General features: G+C 54.1%; 2 protein-coding genes across 2 annotated transcripts; one reads left to right on the top strand and one right to left on the bottom strand.

Annotated features, from left to right (window-relative positions):
* Positions 1-2,322: 2,322 nt before the first annotated feature.
* Positions 2,323-8,932, top strand: LOC307101349 (keratin, type II microfibrillar, component 7C; the record flags this gene model as incomplete). Its single annotated transcript, XM_079774189.1, has 9 exons — positions 2,323-2,810; positions 4,590-4,798; positions 5,812-5,872; positions 6,000-6,095; positions 6,720-6,884; positions 7,139-7,264; positions 7,542-7,762; positions 8,235-8,266; positions 8,745-8,932. The coding sequence occupies exons 1-9, from the start codon at positions 2,427-2,429 to the stop codon at positions 8,930-8,932; spliced, it is 1,482 nt and encodes a 493-aa protein (XP_079630315.1). The 5' UTR covers positions 2,323-2,426.
* A 5,215-nt stretch (positions 8,933-14,147) lies between these two features.
* On the bottom strand, positions 14,148-21,636 carry KRT86 (keratin 86; the record flags this gene model as incomplete). The annotated part of the gene is made up of 9 exons (XM_079774188.1): positions 14,148-14,302; positions 14,430-14,461; positions 16,892-17,112; positions 17,374-17,499; positions 17,752-17,916; positions 18,095-18,190; positions 18,921-18,981; positions 19,927-20,135; positions 21,268-21,636. The coding sequence occupies 9 exons, from the start codon at positions 21,634-21,636 to the stop codon at positions 14,148-14,150; spliced, it is 1,434 nt and encodes a 477-aa protein (XP_079630314.1).
* Between the last annotated feature and the right edge of the window lie 1,888 nt (positions 21,637-23,524).

The following is a 23,524-nucleotide window of genomic DNA, read 5'->3' as shown; positions in this document are numbered from 1 at the left end:
GGTTAAGCCTCGGACTGACCTGCTGGCAAAGTCGCAAACAAGTCCCAGCTTGGAGGGCACAGTCCTCTAAGCATATTAAGCTTGATCTTGTGACTGCTCCCTAGATCTTTCCTGGGTAGCTAGTGGGCTGTGGGAGGCGCAGCAAGTGCTGCCAAAACAAGTGAAACTTACAACAACATTGTAGCTTACCTTGTTTGTCCCTGATTATAAATAAAGCACCAGCTTTGCAGTCTGGATCTGTTCTGTGGCCTCAGCAAGGCACAGAAAGATCCACCCAGCTCCCAGCTTCATGAATCTATTTCTGCGTCTTGTTTTCTTTATTTCTAATATTTCTCAATCCCTGGCAGCTTCCATTTAGAACCGGTTCGTTCATCTCTCTTTCTGCGCGGGACGCGGAAAAGGGAGATCCCCGCCATGTCTGGCCCCCGCCGCATTCAGGCCCCCGCACTTACTAGTTCCAATGTGGATTGATCCAAGTGGAGAGAAAGACTTGGTTCTTTCTTGAATGTCTGGCAGACATTTGACCCAGAAAGAGGCTTAACATGAAAGTACCCACCAGCCACACCTCCCACAGAAGTGCTCCGAAAATCCCACCAACCTTCAGCTGGAATCAGCCACCCCCAGGCCCCAGGCCTTGCCTCCTTGTATGTCTCTCACACCAGAAGCCCCTAGCCCAAAGCCCACACCCCACACCCACAGAGTTCCCACCCCAGAAACAAGAGTCTGTGCACATCTATCCACAGGGCCCAAGAGGAGGACTGGGAGTGTCCTTCCTTTAGAATGCATGCAGAAGTTGCCCAGCTCCCTGACAGATTTCCATGGCACCATCACCTGTCCTCCCAGAACACAGGGGTCCTCCCTCACTCTGGGGTATAACAGGCCACTCGCCCTGAGAGGGACGGGGGAGGCCCTGGTGAGGCCCTGAGGGGATGCATAAAGGGCTATTTTTAGGCCAGACTGGGTCAGCGTTTGGTCACGGCTGGTCAGGAAACAGGCCCATTGGAGGAGTCATCCTTAGGTTCAAAGGCGGTCAAGACACGTGTGCTTGGAAGGGTTTATGGGCTTAGATATTTGGGTTCAGGGAACCTCCTGGCTTGGTGCCACTGTCCACTCATCACAGTCTAAGCCCAAACAGAAGAAGGGAGTTTGGCTGAGGGACAGCCACATGATCCCCCACCTCCTCTCACCCAATGGGTCCTGTGAGGGGAGGAAGTGATGCCATGTTAGGACCCTGGTGACCTCCCCCACCCCATCATAGCACCTTTCACCCTTCCTGATGAGTGTGTGCATACCAGTCAGTATTCACTGCTCAACTTCCCTGCTGGGAACTCAAGGACTCTCATACCCCACATCATACCCCAATTCAGCCTTGCACCCCATATTTGTGCCACCCTTTCCTACCTCCAAACACCTCAGGTCTCTGCTGGATTCCAGGAACCCAGCAAGTGTCTCCTGATGGTTGGAACTCAATAAGAATTTACTGAATGAATGAGGAATGACTGATTACACAGTCTAGTCTCCAAAGCAGAACTGGACTCCTTCCTTGTCTCCTCCCAATCCTATCCCCATCCCACCCCAGTCCTCCTTAAAGCCACCTCCAAGAATCCTTCCCTGATTACGCCCTGTCACTCTAGGGTATTCCACACTCCCACTCCTAAACCTATCCCACCAGCAACGATGCCCAGAACTCTGGTTTCCTTATGAACTCTGATTCATTGTCTCCCATGTCCCAGCTGGTGTCCATGGCTTCTGTCTTCCTAGGAATTCCTCCAAGTACAGAGGCCACACTCCCTCCCAAACCTCTACCCCATCCTCCTCCCTGACTGTGCTCTAGAAAGGAACAGATTAGGAGAGGCTCATATTGACACTGATGAAAGGGATATTCTTAGAGCAAGAGGGAAGGCTAAGAGCCCAGAACAAGAGGTTGTTTGGGACAAGGCCCCTCCTTGGGACAGACCAGCTGCTCCACCTGAGGCCAGGTCAGAGGGCCAGGGCCCATAGCACAGCTGAGCCCCCTCCAGGAAAGGATTGGGGGAGCAGGCTCCCGCCAGGTCACTGCACCCATTCCCTGCATGGGAGCGTGGAACCCAACTGATGCTTCCAGGAGCCCTTCTCCCTTCTCCACTTCTCCACATCCTCATGGGCGGGGAGAGGCCCTGAGGAAGCTTGTAAAGGGCTTTGAAGATGAAACAGGCCTGTGGCTGGGGATTGTTGACACAGCTACACTGAGGAGGCAAGCGGGGTTGGCTCTTAAGAGCCCGGGATGATGCCAAGCCAATAAAACGCAGCTATTGTCTCTTTGCTGTCCCTTTTAATGCCAGCTGCCCCTGGTGCATAAAAGGGCCTGCCACAGCCCAGGGAGCACAGGCCTTTGGCTCCATTCCCTGCCAGCTTCTCTATTCTTCAGATACCTCCCTATCTCCAGCATGACCTGTGGGTTCGGCTCCGTGGGCTGTGGATTTGGCCCCAGGAACTTCAGCTGCGCCTCCGCCTGCGGACCCCGGCCCGGCCGCTGCTGCATCAGCGCCGCCCCCTACCGCGGGGTCTCCTGCTACCGCGGCCTCACAGGGGGCTTCGGCAGCCAGAGCGTCTGCGGCGCCTTCCGCTCCGGCTCCTGCGGACGCAGCTTCGGATACCGCTCAGGCGGCGTGTGCGGACCCAGCCCGCCCTGCATCACCACCGTGTCCGTCAACGAGAGCCTCCTCACGCCCCTCAACCTGGAGATCGACCCCAACGCGCAGTGCGTCAAGCATGAGGAGAAGGAGCAGATCAAGTGTCTCAACAGCAGGTTCGCTGCCTTCATCGACAAGGTGGGTGTCCTTGACCAGCCCTTTCCTGGACCTTCGGTCGCTGGGCTGGGCACTGAAGCGGAGTCAGGGGCAGGAGGGATGTGGCCCGGGTGAGCTCCCAGTCTGATGGAGGAGATGGACCGCATCCAGGGCACAGACACTGACAGAGAGCTGTGTATTGGGCAGGGGCTCCTGATTTGAGAGCAAAGTTATTGTATACAACCTCTGTCCAGGCAGGCAGGGTGCCCACAGAGAAGGTGGGTGTCCTTGATCACACCCTTCCTAAACTCCATCCATGTGCAGGACTCAGGCTGGGCACTGAGGGGGAAGCCAGAGGCAGGCTTACCCAGAGAGGCTCCAAGTCCCAAGGGAGAGGCAGTTATACCTCTAGGACACAGACAAAAAGACAAGAATGAGATCAAGAGCTGCCAGTCTGATGCTCGGGACAAACTGAAAACACATGAGCAGAACTAGGGGCAGAACTTGTAGGGCTGAGAGGTAACATCTTGTGAGCAAAGGGCTGCCATGTGGGTGTTCAATGTGCTTGAAGCCAAGTAGCCACTGACATGGCGAGGAGATGCTCCCTGTGTCCACGGCAAGGCTAGTGAGTGTGGTGCTGGAAGACTGCCTGGCAGGAATCTCATGGACCACACAGAGCTGTTTCCATACCAGTGATTACTTAGACACTGAGCAGGGGCCAACTTGGTTTGTCCAAGCCGCCATGCAATAGGCACGGCTCCCACTCTCCCAGGCCCTATGGGGAGGTGGGCACAGTGGAAGCCATCTGCAGATGTCAGCGTCCGGCTCAGGTCTGAAGCTGTCTCCTCCACCGCATCGCACCCTGTGTGGCAGTGGTGCGTGGATCTGGGGGAGAAGTCTCCAATGAGGAAGCAGGCCAAGGAGAGCACTCAGAGCCAACCTCAGAGAAGCCATGTTAGAGAGATACCCACCAGGAAAGACCCCGAAAATCTGAAACTCCTAACAACATGAGAGACCAAGGATAACATAAGAAGGGACTGACCAGGGGTGTGGCAGTTATTAGACAAAGGGATGAAAATGGGGTGGTGGGTCAACCTCCTGGCAGGGAGATGGATGTGAGATTTTTCCTTGGGCCCAACAGTCAATAATTACTCTAGTGAGAGAAGCGCATGCACACACACACACACACACACCCTGCAAGAAGGCAGCAGATCAGAGTTTGAGTTCTTCCTCTGCCATTGTGAGATCTCAGGCAGGGGGTCACTTGGATCCCTCATCTGTAAAATGAGGGGGTTGGAGCACAGAGCATCCCAGGTGACTAATTGCACTGTTGTTGTAGGGGTTCAGTAATTGGCACCTATTTTATTTTTCAACTTTTATAGTCTGCCTTTCTAAAAGGGCTGAACTGCTCATGTGCACACTGACCATCACACCTGACTTGGTGTAGCAGCTGTTCAGCGTGCGGGTGCCTTCTGGTACGAGGGCTTGCTAAACCCTCATAGTGAGGCCATCAGTCTGCAGAGGGGTTAAGTGCTGTGCCCAAGGACACATTATTAACAAGCAGCAGCAGAGTCTGGACTCAGCGTGGTTTGGCGCTTTTCAGGTCACTAGGTAAATTGCCGCAAAGACACTAAAGTTAGCTCACAAGGACTTCCCGGTGGTGAGCTGGTTAAGCCCTGGTGTGACTTTGAGAAACGACAAACCCCCATCAGGGAGGACTCTGGGTCGGAGAGTTGGGGCCTGCAGGTCCTGGTGCTGGGACCTCCTCTTGCCCTGTGATCCTGCAAGAAGAGATTCTCAGGCTCTGCCTCTGGGCGGCAGGTGCGCTTCCTGGAGCAGCAGAACAAGCTGCTGGAGACCAAGTGGCAGTACTACCAGAACCGCAAGTGCTGCGAGAGCAACCTGGAGCCGCTGTTTGAGGGCTACATCGAGACGCTGAGGCGGGAGGCCGAGTGTGTGGAGGCCGACAGCGGGAGGCTGGCCTCTGAGCTCAACCACGTGCAGGAGGTGCTGGAGGGCTACAAGAAGAAGTAAGTGCAGGCAGGGCTGGCTCAGGAAAGGGCTTGAAGGGAGCTCCCAGCACAGGAATGTGACCCGGTCTGTGCCTGGGTCTCTGCCCGAGGACGGGGAGAACCTGCACTCTGTCTTTCCTGGCCCCCCAGGGGTGGAGCTCTCCAGAGCTTCCTGCCAGCAGCTCAGGGAAATGATGTTCTCCTCCTTCCTCCATCCACCAGACCTTGCTCTTAAGACCCCAGAAAAATTAACATTCCTGGACCCTTTGCGCCTAGCCCTCAAAGCCATGGACATTCTTCTTAGGTTTACTCCTTCACTCAACACTTTCTGAGCGCCTACCAGGTGCCAGCCAGATGCCAGACTGGGTTCAGATACCCCTGCCCAGGGGCAACCAGGAGACACAGTCCTTTTCCTTGTGGACTTACAGTCTGCTGGGAGGCAGGGTGGCACGGGCACAGCCAGACCTTCAGTTACCATGTGTGATACAAGCTATGACGTGTACACACCGGGGACTCTGAAGGAATCCGTTTTCGAGGGGTGGCCAGCTGCCTTCAGTAAGGCTCTCGCCGTGGACTTCCCAGTCTGCCACACCTCCTGCCTCTGGCTCCAAGCCAGCCTGCCCACAGAGCAGGAGGAAGCGGTGGGCTTGACTCCTCTTGGCTGAGCCCAGGAAGAGAATGGGAGGGGATCCCAAAGCCAGGGGCAAGAGGAAGGGTCAGAGGAAAGGTAAAAGGAGCCCTGGGTGGGAAAAACATCCATCTCCCTTGATAATCCCCCCCCACACACACACACACAGCTTCCAGATCCTGCCCTCCCATCCCCACTGAGAGCTCAGAGGTGATGTGAGAGTGGATGCTTCGGTCCTCCAATGCATCCCAGCAGCCTGATTTCTTCCTTGTGCCACCTCATTTCTTTTGGAGGCAGGGGCACAAGCCAGAGGAGATCTAGGAATCAGGCATGTTTGCATGCCTGCTTCAAGGCCATGTTAAAAGCTGCTCAGACGGGGTCCTGTTCTCCTTGCCCACCTCAGGTATGAAGAAGAAGTTGCACTTCGGGCCACAGCGGAGAATGAGTTTGTGGTTCTAAAGAAGGTGAGTGCCTGAAGCCAAGCCCCACCCTGAGTTCCCGGCCACCCTGTCCTCTCTGCCCTGCCACATGGCAGCCAACCCTCAGAGCATCACGAGGAACCCTGACTTCATGGCCTCTTGAACCCCACAGGACGTGGACTGCGCCTACCTCCGCAAGTCAGACCTGGAGGCCAACGCGGAGGCCCTGACTGAGGAGATTGACTTCCTGCGGCGACTGTATGAGGAGGTGAGGGACTCTCTCAGCCATGGCGGGCACCACGACCCCTGCCCAGACCCTACAGGCCAACTGATGTGGGAACCCAACTTGAGACTGGAGTGTTGGAGGGGAGCAGGAAAAGGGAGGAAATGAGACAGAGAAATGGAAAACCAAGAGGGACAGAAGTAGTAGGGGCAAGAGTGTGTGGTCTCTAGGACAGACGGCGTGTCTTGGGAACCCAAAGCAGAGGCCACATGAATGAATCATCATGCAGCCTCAATCCATTCTCCAGATTTTCTCGGACCACCCATGGCCTTCCTCAATGTGGTCAGTCCAGGGGAATGTGACGTGGCCCCTCCGCAGGGTCTGCTCCCAAGGAAGACCCACAGCATGCTGGCTGGCAGGTAGCCGCCCAGGTGCACATGGGCCTGAACAATTCCAGAAGCAAGCCTTTGAGAACTAGTCGCATTTTCTTCTAAGAGGGGTTTTTTTCATCTGGACAAAAAGTTATGTGATCTCATCAGGGAGTTTCTCTCCAAACAAGAGACTTTGGCTCCAAATGGGCCAAAGAGATGACAGGCATCAACCTCAGCAGGTGAGGAAAAGTTCAGATAACTTGGTTATTCTTCCTCTTCCCTCACTCCCGCCCCACAGGAGATCCGTGTCCTCCACGCCCACATCTCAGACACCTCGGTCGTCGTCAAGATGGACAACAGCCGGGACCTGAACATGGACTGTGTCATTGCCGAAATCAAGGCTCAGTATGACGACATCGCCAGCCGCAGCCGGGCCGAGGCCGAGTCCTGGTACCGCAGCAAGGTGAGTGGCACAGGACACCTGCCACCTAGACATGGCAGTGGGAGGGATGTGAGGTATATATCAGAAAAGGCTGCTTTTATCTAGGATTTCTGATCCTAAGGATGGTAACAGAGGCCAGACAGCCCTCAGGGTGAGGGGGCAGGACAGGGCTGCCATGAGTGATTGCACAGGCTGAGCACTGTACAGCCTGCACTCTCATCTGTGGTGACCTGAATGGGTGGCAGGTCCCATCCTGAATCTCTGCTTTCCCCCAGTGCGAGGAGATGAAGGCCACCGTGATCCGTCACGGGGAGACCCTGCGCCGCACCAAGGAGGAGATCAACGAGCTGAACCGCATGATCCAGAGGCTGACCGCTGAGGTTGAGAACGCCAAGTGCCAGGTACGGGGCATCTGCACCCTAGACCACCAGAGAGGCTGGGGGCCTGGCCATGGTCTCACAGGCCATGTCTGCTCAATCTAAATCTCACCATTCATTCTCTAGCCCATTTGCATAACTAGAATTATAAGTTGTGGTCACTTAGGGAGACCCAGGTGATGAAGGCGAGAGGCCTGTTCCTGGGATGTTCCCAGCTGGCTGGGAGAGACTGGACACATCCAGGAAATTGACAGAGAGACCCAGAAATCATACCCCACCTTGTTCTCTTCTGGGTCCCCAGAACACCAAGCTGGAGGTCGCAGTGAAGCAGTCGGAGGAGCAGGGCGAGACGGCCATCAACGATGCCCGCTGCAAGCTGGCCGAGCTGGAGGCCGCCCTGCAGAAGGCCAAGCAGGACATGGCCTGCCTGCTCAAGGAGTACCAGGAGGTGATGAACTCCAAGCTGGGCCTGGACATCGAGATCGCCACCTACAGGCGCCTGCTGGAGGGCGAGGAGCAGAGGTGAGGCTCAACCCAGTTGCCCAGTTGCCCCAAGAACCTAGACACCCTTCATATCAGTTCAGAAGATCATTGAGTTATTCTACCCTCAATTCTTCCAAAATCCACTCCCTCCCTTGTTTCTGGAAGGTCACCTTGTCCTAAGGTGGAGTTGCTGGCCAAACCTGGCCCTGGCCTCATGTCACTGCCCAAGAGAACCTTCCCTTTCCTAAAACCGAACCCATGCACACAGGCCAGGGACGGTTGTTCAGGCTGTGCACTGCACAAAGGCAGCCGCTGGGAGTAAGTGAAAGCTGAATCCAGCCTGTACTCTGCTTGCCAGATAGTGTGCCCTGGCATTGCTGCAGCTGCCAGAAAGGCACTCTTCAAAGTTTCACAAAGACGTGACTATCGCCCATCCCATAACCTAGGGGAACCCCGAGGACCTCATTCTGATCTCTTTCCTCTTCCCCTCTCTTACCTTTTCCCCACTTAGGCTGTGTGAAGGCGTTGGATCTGTGAATGTCTGTAAGTATCACGAGTCCTAAAAAGGAAAATTCTTGGACAAAAAGAATTTCCTGGATGAACGTATAGACACTGGGGAGAGTTTTCCCAATACTTCCTTCAGTGAATAGGAGCAGGTTGGTCATGCAGCAGGAAAGACTGAGCTTAGCTTACGCGAAGAACCTCACAGCATGAATGGGGTTGGGGAGGGAAAGAGTAGTAATATGTCACTGTAGGAAGGGACCTTGGATATCGCTCAGTCTGACCCCACCCCTTGTATAGGTGTGGAAGCGCAGAAAGAGTAAGGGGCTTATCCAAGGTCACAAAGGACAACCAGAGCCAGAAAGGCCCCAGGCTCCTGGCTCCCAGGCTCAGGTTCCTTCCATGCCTTCAGAACTAGAACTGAAGGTCCTTTGAGTCCTTCCCTGGTGGGCTGTACAGATCACGGAGGCCAAAGGGAGGTGGCTGGTGGCGACGTCTGACCCAGCCCTTGTTCTCACAGGTGTCAGCAGCTCCCGGGGCGGAGTCGTCTGTGGGGACCTCTGTGTGTCTGGCTCCAGACCAGTAGTAGGCAGCGCCTGCAATGCCCCCTGTGGTGGGAACCTGGCGGTGCCCACCGGAATGTGCGCACCCTGCTGCCAGCTCAACACCACCTGTGGAGGGGGCTCCAGCGGCCTAGGGAGGTGTTAGGCTGCCCCAAGAGAGAGCCAAAGAAGCCCCTACTGCCTGCCAGACATGCCACTGCCCCCACCCCCAGCTGGGAACAGCGGCACCTCGGTAGCTGTTCCCCATGTGTTCTGAGAATACACCACAAGGCTTGTTCCCATCAGCCTCTCCTCTGCTCATCTTGTCCTACCAGAAAGGGCTGCTGCTTGGAATGGACACTTCTCTTCCGCGTCTTCTCTGGCTCCTCCCAGGCAGGAGGGCTCTCCTTCCCTGGAAGGAGCACTGCTGGACTGCCCCCTTCCCTCTCTGGCCCCTTGTCCTCTGTTTTTCCAATAAACTGGGGGACCTGCTTTCTGTGCTATGATGTCTTGCTTGCTCAGACTGAGCCCATGTCCACTGACTAATGAGAACCCCAACCCAGTGAGATGACCTGAGGACTGGGGTCATTCTGGCCTGTCCTCAACCTGGATACCCACAGAACAACCTATCCCCAATAGTTCCATCCTCCCCTGGCCACACGATGCTGACTGTGCTCACAGCACCTTCCCCTAAGTCACACCTGTCGGAGGTAGTCTGAGACTTGAGACTTAAGACTTGTTCCTCTGGCTGAAGGGAACCAGAGGAGGCCATGGAATCTTCTGAAGGCAGGGTGTGTGTGTGTGTGTGTGTGTGTGTGTGTGTGTGTGTGTGTGTCTGGCTTTAATCCCTTCCCCCACACACACCTCCACCAACACCACCACACACATGCACCACAGCAGCAACCTCTGGAAGTGCCAACAGCCACCTCGGATGGCCACCCCGTATCAGTCTGGACCCCATACCACCCATTCCCACTATTGTCCATCAAACAATGGAGATGAGACCCTTGACACCACCTCTTGCCAACCCCTCACCCCACCCTCCGCCATACACACCTCTTCAGCACCCAGGACAGCCTCTTAAAAACTCTTAACTCCTGCCCCAGCCACTTTGGCTCAGTAGATAGAGCCTCAGCCTGCGAACTGAAGGGTCCCAGGTTCAATTCCGGCCAAGAGCACATGCCCGGGTTCTGGGCTCAATCCCCAGTGTGGGGTGTGCAGGAGACAGCCGATCAAATGATTCCCTCTCATCATTGATGTTTCTCTCTCTTTCCCTCTCCCTTCCTCTCTGAAATCAATAAAAATATATTTAAAAAAGACTCTTAACTCCTAAGAGGAGCTACTCCCCCACCCCCCACGATTTACTTGCTTTCTTGACTGCCCCACTGACTACCCAGATCCCTCAGAGTTTTAATCCCAAGGCCAAGGTGGCTCCTCTGCCCCCGCATGGCCTGACTGCTCCTGTCCTCTGCTCAGAAAGAGGCTGGGAGCTCCAGGGGGAAGCTGTTGAGAAGCCCCTAGGCCCGCTCTGGAAGAACCAGGCATGAAATAGCCCTCCCTGGGCCCCAGCCCCGCTCCTGTGGAGTGAATTTCCTCCTCACTGGCCCTCTTTTCCCTCTCTTTGCCCAGCCCTACCTCAGCCCCAGTGCTGACCAACCTTCCTTCAGGTCCTTACCTTTCTGTCCATGTCACCATGCTGTCCTAGGAGGACCCACCACCTTCCCTCCCTCCCTCCTGGAATCTCTAGGGCCCTCTTGACTCCTCGCCTGTCACCCTCTCTCCCTCCCAGAGTCTCAGGCCTTTCACTTCCTTGTTTGGCAGGCCAGGCTCCGAGCTCCTCCCAAGCAGCTCTCCTTCAGCTATCACCATCATTGGTGTCCTCCCAGTTAAAATCATCCGACTGTGCTTCAGAGTCATGGGGACTCTCCTGCTGCCCTGACCTCGCTCCTCAGCCTCAGACCCATGCCCCCAGTTTATACAGGGAAGCTCCGCTTGGCAGTCCTAGAGACCCGTCCACTGAACAGACCTCCAAGCTGAACTCACTATTTCTCACCTTCTCCACTCGTCTTCTCCTACTGCCCCTGTCAAGATCCTCAACATAGCTGCCCACATCTAAACCTATGATCTATGCCTATATCCTCGCTCTCAAATCTAATTAACTCCCAAGTGCTTTCTTTCTCTACCTCCTAAGTATCCTTCTAATCCATCTCTTTCCTCTCTCCCTGCTGCCACCACCCGTGGTCCAGCCACCACCATTTTGGTTGAGTCCTGCTCTCCTCCCCTCCCAATCCACCTACACAGCAACCAGAGATTTTTACAAAACCCAAGTCTCACCTGCCAGGGGGTCTCCATTACCCTCAGGATGAAGTCTGGGCCTCTGAACATAGCACATCAGTCCTGCGTACCTGGCTCTGACTTATGTCTCAGTGCCTCTCACCACTTCCCATTGACCGCACCTTCTTCCCCTGCTCTGGCTCAGGGGACCCTGAACACCTGTCAAGTGAATACTGGGCCAGAGCCTTTGAAAGGGTCTTTTTAGTTCTGACTTTCTTAGGCAATGGCTCTGAGTTCTGCTCTGGGGTTGTAACACTGCCTTCCCAGGGACTTAGGGAGGACACCGTAAGCACTGCCAGCCTTGGGAGGTCATCCAGATGCCACCTGGGAGAGCCCAGGGAGGCTCAGAAGTGATGCACCTCCCTCCAGCCCCACCAGCTCAAGGGACCGGGCAAGACTAATGTTGCAGACTCTCCATCTGTTAGAGCCTCCGTTCCTGAGTACCTGAGCCTCACTTCCTCTGCCACCTCTTCATCAAGGAAAGGTGTCGTTCAAAGAGGCCTGGGCCTTGGTCTCAGGAGGAAAGGGACGCACATTTGGAAGATTATTAACCAGAGAAAGCTGGCTACCTCCTGAAGGAAGTAATATTGAAGCTGAAGCCTAAAGGAAGACCAGGAGTTCATTTATTCAATCAGCAAATGATCACTCCGTGCTTAATATGGACCAAGGACTGTTATACAAACTTGGTTCATATAAGTGAAGAAAATAGTCAAAGACGCCTATCCTCCATGACGCTTACATTTTACAGCAAAAAGTATAAGGAGTTAGCCAGGAAGAAGAGATGTGCCCTAGACATGGGGGAATGCGTATGAAGAGGTGGGTTTGGAGCATGGAAACATCAAGGACTCTAATAAGTCTCTGAGGCTTCTGGGGGAGGACGGGGACTGCTCACCAGTGCCCTCTAGAAGCTTGAAGTGAGCCTCTCATTTCTACACTCTTCTCCACTGCCCCTCCTACCCCAGCCCCAACTCCATCCCACCAAATCTTCCTTCATCCAAGGTCATTTCTCATTCCTACTTCCTTCCAGGCACTTTTCCCATCATCTTGAAGAGGTAGATGGTATGGGCCAATCAGTGAGGCCTTCCACGCTTCACAGAGAGACAACTGCCTCCTCTCTGGAATGTTCCTGCCAATTCCTAAGGAATATGAGCTATTTAGACATCAGGTCCGCTGTGCTGACAGCTGAGCTAGTGGTGGTAGTGACAGCATGCAGTCCTTCAGCATCTGCCCTTCCTTGATGTGCTTGCTCTTTTCATAGGCCAGTTGTCAACCCAAAATGTGGATAAACTAACTGAGGTTCAAAAGCCTGAGGAGGCCTGGCCACATATTCCTTGGTGATCAAACCAGGACATGCAGCTAAGAGTCCAGACTTTTAGCCCCTATATTTCTTTACCATCCCAGTCTGCCTCCTGCTATTCAGAGCCTCGGAAATCTGTGCTGTTGTGATATCATAGTAATAGTAACAACAATAATAAATAGCAATTTTTGAGTATCAATTGCATGCCATGCTATACTCTAAATTTTTATTTGTATTGTCTCATTTATCCTCCTGTGATTGTTATCTTTAGAAATGGCTCCAAGTCTCCTCTCTCTGTCTATGTCGCTCCTCATTTCACAGGTAGAGTCTATGTCCCCTCCCCAGGAGTCAGGGCTGAGTCTATAATAGCTTTGACCAATAGACTGTGGTGAGGGTGACATTCTGGGGCTCCTTCTTGAGTATGCTCTCTCAGGTCTAAGGGTAGGGAATGCTCCTTTATCTGCAGCTCCTGTACTTACAGAATTTACTCCCACAATTATAGAAAGGATAAAGGGCTGAACCAGCATTCAAACATTTTTTTTTATTAACAAAATGCTTTTAAATGCATAATCTCACTTAAGGAGCCAGAAGGGACCTTAGGAATATGACCCAACCTCCTTCATTCTGCAGACAAGGAAACGGAAGCTCGGAAGGTGGAAGCAATTTGCCCAAAGTCACACATTTGGGAAATGGCAGAGTCAGGACTGTGTATTGGAAGCACAGCTCTCCTGATTCTCCCCCACGCTCTTGGCTCACATGCCTTCCTTCCATTCTTACCTCCACATGTTTCCTCATGGACTTCCCCCCTCCAGGAATGCCCCTGGGGCACAATCCCCTTGTTGAGGACCCCTTGGGCACATTTGACCATACCTAGAGGCATCTTGGCACCAGGCGGGTGAAGGCCAGGGATACTGCTCAACCTCCTTATGGTGCACAGGACAGCCCCGCCGCACAGAATTCTCCAGCCCAAGATGTCAATAGGGTTGACGTTGAGAAAGCTTGGTCTAGAGAAACCATGACTGCATAGATCCCTGCCTCCTTCCGTCTTCTCCTGCTTTCCCAAGGCTTGGGTTGCTCAAGCCAGAAGGGCAGCGTGTACTGCCATCATTTTCAACTGCTGAAGAAATACCTGAGTGGATGGAGAGGCCCTGAGGAAGTCCCTGGCAGGGAGCACCTCTCACAGGAGGGCCCTGGCGGTTTTCAACACTCTGAGGAACCAGGTTTGATTCGCTACAATAAGTTTATTGGAAACACAGAGTGAAAAAAGGACAAAGTTGCTGGCAGTTGAGTCATTGGCTTTTTAGAAGCTCCTGCAGGCAGCCCTCACAGAGTCCTGGGAAAACCACCACCAGTGTTCCCTATCTTCTGTTCTGCAGGTCCAAGCACAGGGAGATTCTGGGGCCTGCCCGCTCCTCCAAGCTTGGGTGAAGGGGTCAAGCAGGACCAATGAATCCAGCAAAAATCAGAAAGCGGAAGAAAGGATGAATCCTCAGGAAAACAAACTGACTACTGAGAAAGGCGACAGAAAGAGACCAAGGTGCTGCCCCAGCCTCCCCGGGCTCAGGGCGCTTGGGAGTGGCACACAGAGGGAGCGGGTAGGGAGGACATGCAGCGTGTGCACATCTGGTGACTGGTTCTTGAGGGGCCAACTCTGGCGATGCGTGAGGCAGCGGGAGGGGCGATCCAGGTTCTCGAGGTCCAGGCTGGGCGGAGGGTGCCGGTGGTGCGCGCTGGCAGAGGCTGCAGCCTCCTAGCACCTGTTGCAGCCCGCGCTGCAGGAGTTGGCGGTGCCCACCACCACGTTGCCGCAGCAGGGGGCGTTACACACGCTGGTGGTGACAGCAGGGGCAGTACCGCGTGCGCAGAGATCGCCACAGACGACGCCACCGCGGGAGCTGCTGACGCCTGAATGAGAGGAGAACTCTATCAGGCACTGCCACAGACAGGCAGCTTTGGGGCAAGCGAAAACGCCCCCTCCCCAAAGGCCTTGGACCACCCCAGCGGGAGAAGGGTAAGGGCTTGAGCTACTTACAGACATTCACGGAGCCGACGCCCTCACACAGCCTATTGGGAAAAGAAAAGAGAGAGGTCATTGCCGTGGCAAAGCCGCCTGACAGATGCAGCCAGCGTGAAAGGTGAGGCCCGTGGCCCTCCTTCTGGGGCTAATCCAGAAGCCGGGTTGGGGGCGGGGGGGGGGGGGTGGGGGGGGCGGTGGCGCTTCACCAGCATGTGGCTTCTGGAGACTGATGCCCAGTGTGCCTGGCTCTCCACCCACCGTTAGCTGAGCAACCTCCGATTTACCCTCCCTCCGCCTACCTCCTCATGGAGACCATCTACTCCTAGGTCTGTAGTGAGGATGAAATCAAATGATACATGTGAGTGCTTAGTGCCTGCCACACAGCCAGCACTTCAGAAATATTCACTGCTACCATTTCTATTGGTTCTGGTTGGCTTGTTAATTGCATTTGAGGCCTAGCCGGTTTGGCTCAGTGGTTGGAGCGTTGGCCCGTGGACTAAAGGGTCTGGGGTTTGATTCCCGTCAAGGGTGCATACATCAGTTGCAGGCTTGATCCCTGGCCCCAGTCAGGGAGCATGTGGGAGACAACCAATCGATGTGTCTCTCTCACATCGATGTTTCTCTCCCTCCCTTCTTTGCTTCCACTCTCTCTTAAAAAAAAAAATCAATGGAAAAAATATCCTCAGGTGAGGATAAATAAATAAATGCATTTGAGGAGCAGCAGGTGTAACTTAAATCTGGTCTGATTGGTATCAGTAGAATGCAGCTTCAGGAGGGCAGAAGTTTTTTGGGTTTTTTTGTTTTGTTTTGTTTTGCTTGTTTTTTAAATATTTTTATTGTTTTCAGAGAGGAAGGGAGAGGGAGAGAGATAGAAACATCAATGATGAGAGAGAATCATTGATTGGCTGCCTTCCGCACACCCCCTCCTTGGGATCAAGCCTGCAACCTGGGCATGTCCCCTTGACCTGAATCGAACCTGGGACCCTTCAGTCCACAGATTGACACTCTATCCACTGAGCCAAACCAGCTAGGTCAGGGGCAGAAGTTTTTGTCTGTTCTTTTCCCCATTGCAGAACCAACAGTGCCTAAAACAATGCCTAGCTCAATAAAGAACTGTTGCATTGCATGAATAAATGGGATTTTAGAACCCACTTGGAACAGGCTCAGAGACCATCTACACCAAATCCCTCATTTGACATATAGAGAAACTGAGGCCCAGAGACAGAAAATAACCAATGACAAAGGCAGGGCTATAACTTGGACCATCTAACTCAGCCTGCTGTCTCCTGAAGGGGGACACATGGGAGTCCCTGTGAGAGCACAGTGGCAAAGGGTTGTCAAAATTAGCTTGAGGCGTGAGGAGAATCCACAGTAATTCACTGTCTAATCACCCATCCCCAGGTTTCCTAGGGAACACACATCAAAGCTTCTGCTTCACTCCCAGAGACTCATGTGGCAGAGAGGTGGGCCACTCCCTTTCCAGAGCCATGTCCACATGTCTCTCCAACTTCCAAACTCAGTCTTGGAAAACTCTTCCTCCCAGAATTCTTCATTAATGAAACTCCCCAGGCCCAGCAAGCCCTGGTGCCTCTGAGCTCTCCAATGCAATTCCTTGTGTACATTGAGAGTCTCTCCAAGTGATCAGCTACCAAACTTGTGTCCCCATCGCCCCAATACACTGGGTGCCCCTAGATGCTCCCTCTGCATCCTCACACTCCCCTGTCATCTGCCCAGGGCCAGGGGCCTGGCTGTATATAAGAAGAAGAAAGCTCAGTGTGTGAGCACCTGACTAACCTGGGGCAAGTACCTAAGGGCCACATTCTGGGAAGCTTCTCCTCATAACTGCCCTCCAGCCATCAGAAGGCTAAATGACCAATGCGTCTGCTCTCACCTGCACCTGGTCCCCAAAGCAATCCAGAAGCCAAAATGTCCAGAGTGGGACACAGCTGCCTCAAGGGACAGATCCTGCTGCCAAGTCCTACCTGCTGTGATGGAGGACCCCTTAGGGGTACTTGCTAATGTTAGAATATCTAAGTGTGAGTTAATAAAATCTCCGACTAAAGTTGCCCTCTGGGATAAACATGAACTCCCAGGGCTGAGGCCTTCGCTGGGCTTGAAAAGAGAGCTGGAATCCTGAGTGGCATGTGCAGGGCCCAGGAGGGCAGAAGCACTATGAAGGGAAGTAAATCCCAAGCCCAGGCTGGGCTTCTCAGGAACAGCAATTGCAACAGCCAGACGTGACCTGACCTGACTGAGGAGCAGATTTGTAAAAGGAACCACTTCCAGATCAGCACCAGGTGGGCATGAGAAACTCAAATGGGGCTAGAAGCATATCCAAAGAACTTATTCAAATTACCTGTCCAGTTGCATGATCAGGATATTTGGAAACAAGAGAGGACTGATGCCACGCCTGTGAGGGACTGGGCGAGCTGAGAACCCAGGCGAGGCTGGGAGAGAAGATTGGTTAGGATACCCACCTCTGTTCCTCGCCCTCCAGCAGGCGCCTGTAGGTGGCGATCTCGATGTCCAGGCCCAGCTTGGAGTTCATCACCTCCTGGTACTCCTTGAGCAGGCAGGCCATGTCCTGCTTGGCCTTCTGCAGGGCGGCCTCCAGCTCGGCCAGCTTGCAGCGGGCATCGTTGATGGCCGTCTCGCCCTGCTCCTCCGACTGCTTCACTGCAGTCTCCAGCTTGGTGTTCTGGGGCCACAAGAGGACAAGGCAGGTGATGGACCCAGGTCTCTCTGTCCGTTTCCTGCGTGTGTCCAGTCACTCACACCCAGCTGGGAACACTCCCCAAATAGGCCCCTCCCCTTCATGACCTGGGTCTCCCTGGTAATCACACCCAGGACTCTAGTCATGCAAATGGGCTGGGGAATGAATGATGGAGTCCACATGGCCTGTGGAAGCCAGGCCAGGCCCTCAGCCTCTCTGGTAGTCTAGGGTGTAGATGCCCCGTACCTGGCACTTGGCGTTCTCGACCTCGGCGGTCAGCCTCTGGATCATGCGGTTCAGCTCATTGATCTCCTCCTTGGTGCGGCGCAGGGTCTCCCCATGACGGATCACGGTGGCCTTCATCTCCTCGCACTGGGGGGAAGCAGAGATTCAGGATGGGACCTGCCACCCATTCAGGTCACCAAGATGAGAGTGCAGGCTGTACAGTGCTCAGCCTGAGCAACCACCCATGGCAGCCCTGCCCTGCCCCCTCACCCTGAGAGCTGTCTGGCCTCTGTTACCATCCCTAGGATCAGAAATCCCCAGACAAAAGCAGCCTTTTCTAATATATACCTCACATCCCTCCCACTGCCATGTCTAGGAGGCAGATGTCCTGCCACTCACCTTGCTGCGGTACCAGGACTCGGCCTCGGCCCGGCTGCGGCTGGCGATGTCGTCATACTGAGCCTTGATCTCGGCAATGACGCAGTCCATGTTCAGGTCCCGGCTGTTGTCCATCTTGACAACGACTGATGTGTCTGAGATGTGGGCGTGGAGGACACGGATCTCCTGTGGGTATGGGAAGAGGAAGGATCTTGTTAATGCCACAGCCTCACCCACCATGGCATCTACCTAATCTTCTCAGCCCTCCCTGGTCTCCAGCCCCCACCCCCTCATGGATGGCAGACTGATGCCCAAATCCCTCGAGGTGGGCGGCCAGTTTCTTGCCTGGACCACATGCCCTCACCTCCTCATACAGTCGCCGCAGGAAGTCAATCTCCTCGGTCAGGGCCTCTGCGTTGGCCTCCAGGTCCGACTTGCGGAGGTAGGCGCAGTCCACATCCTGGAAAGGTGGGCAGTCTTTGAGCTCAGAACCCCGGTGATTGTCACCCCATTGCCCTCTTCATAGAGGCCGGGTGGCGGGGAAGGATTCCCAGGGTTCCCATTCCCATCCCATCTCCATACTTTCTGAACTTCCTGGGATGGGCCTCACAAACGCATCCCTTTCTGAGAACAAACCCTTTTCTGTCTTGGACATTAGCCACCATCCTTTCCCCCTCCCACCTGAGGCAGCTTACCCTCCCATTTCTCCTTTTTTACTCACCCTGTTCCAGGACCCTGCCCAGACTGACTCCCCACTCAGACATCTTGGCCCCTCCCTGTCACCCAGCACTCCCAGACTCCACCTGGCCACTCCTGGTTCTGTTCCATCTTTCCCCTCCTTTTATTCAGACATCCCACAGCTCTAGACAGGACATAGTCCCTCAACAGAGACTGAAGATGCCAGGCCTCTGTGGGACCCAAGCCCCAGACCACACCTCCGAAGCCGAGCAGGACATCCAGAGGTCAACCCGGCCATCCCCGTGCCCCAGGACACAGTGGATATTCCAAGGGTATTGACCTTTGTCAAAGCTCTGGATGTGCCTTCCATAACCCGATCTCTGAGAATTCCCCATGTGATTTGACAAGGTCACTGCACCCCATACTGAGGTTGAGACCCTCGGGGTCTCCCCAGGAAGAGTCTGTCATTCTAGGATCCTCATGTCTGTGCTCCCCAATACCACATGACTCACCTTCTTCAGAACCACAAACTCATTCTCAGCTGTTGCTCTCAGAGAAACTTCCTCCTCATACCTGAGGCAGAAGAGGCAGAAAAGGAGGTCATGGAAGGGCAAATCTTCCATGAACCCCTCCCACTTCACACCAGGGCAGGGGCCAATATTAGGAACCTCCCACCACAGCTGGACCTCTGACAGCCATGTTAGGTCCTTTTGGTTGGATTTGGGATGTCTCCACCTTGAATTGAGGGGTCCCTGGGGCTAATCTTATGGGACCTCATAGCAGCTCTGAGGTCACCTCAAGAGGCAAATAAGGCCTCAGCACCAGCCCCATGCTGGCAGTGGCCAGCATCCACTCTGGGGCTCAGCAGCCCAACCACCCCTCAGCTGAGGGTGCATCCTCGCCCAGGTGTGGGGTCTATGAGCCCAGAGGCCATCAGCACTCAGAGCCCTGAGCTGTGGGACACCCAGAGCCCAGGACCTGTAGCATTCATATTCCATCCATGGGCCATGTGCCATAGGTGGGAGGTCAGGAGGAGAAGGCCTGGAAGATGCCAGAAGCCTTCTCCCCACAGAGCACAGGCAGCAGCTGCTGGGTGGTCAGACTCCAAGAAAAGAAGGCTAAAGCAGGGGAGAGATGTCCTGGGACAGTGGTCGGCAAACTAATTAGACAATAGAGCCAAATATCAACGATTGAAATTTCTTTTGAGAGCCAAATTTTTTAAACTTAAACTTCTCCTAATGCCACTACTCATCCAGGCCGTGGTATTTTGTGGAAGAGCCAAAGAGCCACATGTGGCTCGCGAGCCGCAGTTTGCCAACCACGGTTCTGGGGGAATCACGGCCCTACTCTCAGGCAGGCATCCGGGCAACAATTGCACAGGTGAAAAGATTCTACTACATCCTGCCACCCTGGCCTGCATGGCTGCTCACCCTGCTTGGAAATTCTTCTCATGTCTAATCCAATGGCCTTTAACCTATGTCCTTCCCTGTGTCCCACATCAAACCCAGCCACACTCACTTCTTCTTGTAGCCCTCCATCACTTCCTGCACGTGATTGAGCTCTGAGGCCAGCCTCCCGCTGTCGGCCTCCACACACTCGGCCTCCCGCCTCAGCGTCTCGATGTAGCCCTCAAACAGCGGCTCCAGGTTGCTCTCGCAGCACTTGCGGTTCTGGTAGTACTGCCACTTGGTCTCCAGAACCTTGTTCTGCTGCTCCAGGAAGCGCACCTACCATTCAGAGTGGAGAAGAAGGGTCAGATGGCTCTTGGTGCCCCAAAGCCCATTTGGAAGGTTGCTTTAAGGTAGACTTCCAAATCTGCAGCTCAGCAGAAATTAGAGGTGGACAGTGGTAGACAAATCAACTCGGGGAGTTCCTGATTATGATCTACTAGAGGCCTGGGGCACAAAATTCGTGCACTGAGGCGGTGTGTCTCTCAGCCCGGCCTGTGCCCTCTCGCAGTCTAGGACCCCTCACTCCTTACCACCTGCCTGCTCGCTGCTCCTTACTGCTCGGCTCACTGCTCCTTAGCACTGCCACAGAGGGGGGAGGGGCTCCCGCCACCACTGCTGCGCTCGCCAGCCGTGAGCCTGACTTCTGCCTGAGCGGCGCTCCCCTTGTGGGAGCACATTGGCCACCAGGGGCCGGCTCCTGCGTTGAACATCTGCCTCCTGGTGGTCAGTGCACATCATAGCGACTGGTCATTCTGGTCGATCCGCCATAATGGTCACTTAGGCTTTTATTATATAGATATCTGGATTTTCCAACTTAGGGATGGGAGCAACGGGCTGGGAAAGATCAGTCCCTTCTCAGGTGAACTGAGTTATCCCGACCTGATGAGTCCAAGTAGCATGTCTCCAGGTGAAGGGCTCACCCGCTCACCTTGAAGCTAGAAGAGGTGCCCTCTTAGGCAGAGTTCCAAGATTCAGGTCACAGCCTGGGATGTGTGGTGACAGGTAACAAGCCATCTAGAGGAGATCTCTGCTACCCTGGCCCCTGGCCCCCTTCACTGGATGGCCAATCCACTTTATGCCTCAGAGGGAGCACAGTCCTCAGATGGGGCCTGAAACCTCTGTAACTTCAGAAGCAGCTGCCATTTTCCTCTTCAATTTCCTGAACTCTAGTTGTGCCTCCGAACAGCCAGGTCACACCTCTCTTCCATAAGCTCTGCCTACTTGAACTCCCAGCTGCGTCTTCTGGGTCTTGTGTGAGTGCCTGTTCTTGTTTGTGTGTCTGCCCCTCTCATCAGAATGGGGAGCTCAGGCCGTCAGAGCTCTTCCTGCCCCTGACTCCCCTCTCGGCGCCCAGACTGAGTCCTGCACATGGGTGGAGTTTAGGAAGGGTGTGTTCAAGGACACCCACCTTGTCGATGAAGGCAGCGAACCTACTGTTGAGACACTTGATCTGCTCCTTCTCCTCATGCTTGACGCACTGCGCGTTGGGGTCGATCTCCAGGTTGAGGGGCGTGAGGAGGCTCTCATTGACGGACACGGTGGTGATGCAGGGCGGGCTGGGTCCGCACACGCCGCCTGAGCGGTATCCGAAGCTGCGTCCGCAGGAGCCGGAGCGGAAGGCGCCGCAGACGCTTTGGCTGCCAAAGCCCCTGGAGAGGCCGCGGTAGCAGGAGATGCCGCGGTAGGGGGCGGCGCTGATGCAGCAGCGGCCGGGCCGGGGCCCGCAGGCGGAGGCACAGCTGAAGGTGCCTCCAGCACAGTAAGATCCACAAGTCATGGTGTTTCTTTGGGACACAGGAGGCTCTGAAGAGGGAGAGGTCCTAGTGGAGGGTATAGTGGACAAGGTGTTTACGTCTCGGACATCTTTGGGCCTTTTATATATGTGGGCAGCCTGGTGCGTCCATGGGTTAAGAGCAATTAGCTGTCTTTTATGGGCTTGGGTTGCTTAGCTGCTGTGTTCTCCCTTAATGGACTTAATTGAGTTCCAAATGCGGCCAGATGTTTATGGCCTTTTGCCCTAAACTGCACAATTTTTATCATCAAAGAGCCAGCTCACATCTCCCACGCCCACCCCAACCTCCCTAGATACAGTTGTGGAGACTCAGGAACTGGAGGATGAGGGAGCAGTGACTCAGGTTGGAGTGGAGGGCTGCTGCTCCTCCAGTACCGTGCCACCTGATGACGTCAGCGCCGCTGTCCGTGGTGCTGGTCGGACCGGCCCTAAAACACTGGGAGAGTGTGAGATCCAAAGGTGATGTGGAACTTGGGGTGCGCTTGGTGATTTCCCTCACACGGATGACCTCGTTCTGCATTGACAAAGCCCCACACTTGCACAATCTCTCAATTATCCGTACATGTATCCAACACTCCCACACTGTTCCCAAATCCTTCATATCTATCAACATATTCCACCCCCTACACACACACACACACACACACACACACACACACACTATGCACTCACATGCTGGCCTTCCCACCCACAATCTGACACACACTCACATGGTCGTGTGCACTGTCACCTACCCCCTACCCCCCTTACACAGTGACCAGACCCTAAGCCAATTTATTAGACCTTCTTGCAGCAGCGGCCGGGCTGGGCCCGCAGGCGGAGGCACAGCTGAAGGTGCCTCCAGCACAGTAAGATCCACAGGTCATGGTGTTTCTTTGGGAGTGGCATCCCCTCCCTCAGAGTCTTCCATGAGTCTTAAGAGACACACACTGGCTCTCTGGCCTCAGGAATGTCCAACCATTTCCAACAAACTCCCAAGCAAGGATAGTGTGCCTGGATTTCACCTGGAGCCTCTGTGTTTCCTCCAGGGCTCAGACCGTCTAAGGTGGACACCACTGTTATGAGTCTACATGGCATTTGGCTCAGATATAATTAGATCTAGATAGAGCCATATGAGGAGAGCATCCAGCCCCCTGCCATTCCCCCTGAGTCTGTGCTGCTTTCCATGTTATGACAACCTTGCCACCTCATTCCCTTTACAGCAATTTGTCAGCAACCTTGGAAGAGGTCACAACAAATCCATATTGGTGTGTGCTGCCCATCCAGTGTGGATAGTGTAGGCCTTCAACCCTAAAGGGCTGGGCAGGAACCAAGGCCCTGCCATAATGATCTCTGTGTGATCTGGGGCTAGGCACTCCACTCTTCTGGGAAATGGAGTAAGCCTTTTCCCTCCTAGTGTTGCCTTGAGGAATTACAGAGACGTGCTCATGCTCAGTAAACTCCAGAGCCCAATGCAGATGTTCTTCATTGCAATCATTAAGAAGCAGGAGGTACCCAGGCTGGTATGGCTCAATTAGTTGGAGCATCATCCTATACACCAAGAGGTGGTGTCTTGATCTCTCTCTCTCTCTCTCTCTCTCTCTCTCTCTCTCTCTCTCTCCCTCTCTCCCTCTCAATAAAATTCTTTTGAAAGAAAGAAAGAAAGAAAGAAAGAAAGAAAGAAAGAAAGAAAGAAAGAGGCAGTAGGCTCTGGGACAGCATTTTTCTCAGAGTTCACTCATGGAAGCAACCAGAATTTTAATTAAATTAGAACAAAATCAAGTAGAATGGAATAAAATAGAAAAATCAGAGTGCATCATATAGAGTAAGAATAACATTTCATGACCTTTTAGTTTCAATTGTATGTGGTGTGTATATATGTATGTATTTTGTC

This window comes from Cnephaeus nilssonii, assembly GCF_951640355.1.
Source record: "Cnephaeus nilssonii genome assembly, chromosome: 6".
NCBI lineage: Eukaryota > Metazoa > Chordata > Mammalia > Chiroptera > Vespertilionidae > Cnephaeus > Cnephaeus nilssonii.
This window is presented reverse-complemented; position numbering and strand designations above follow the sequence as displayed.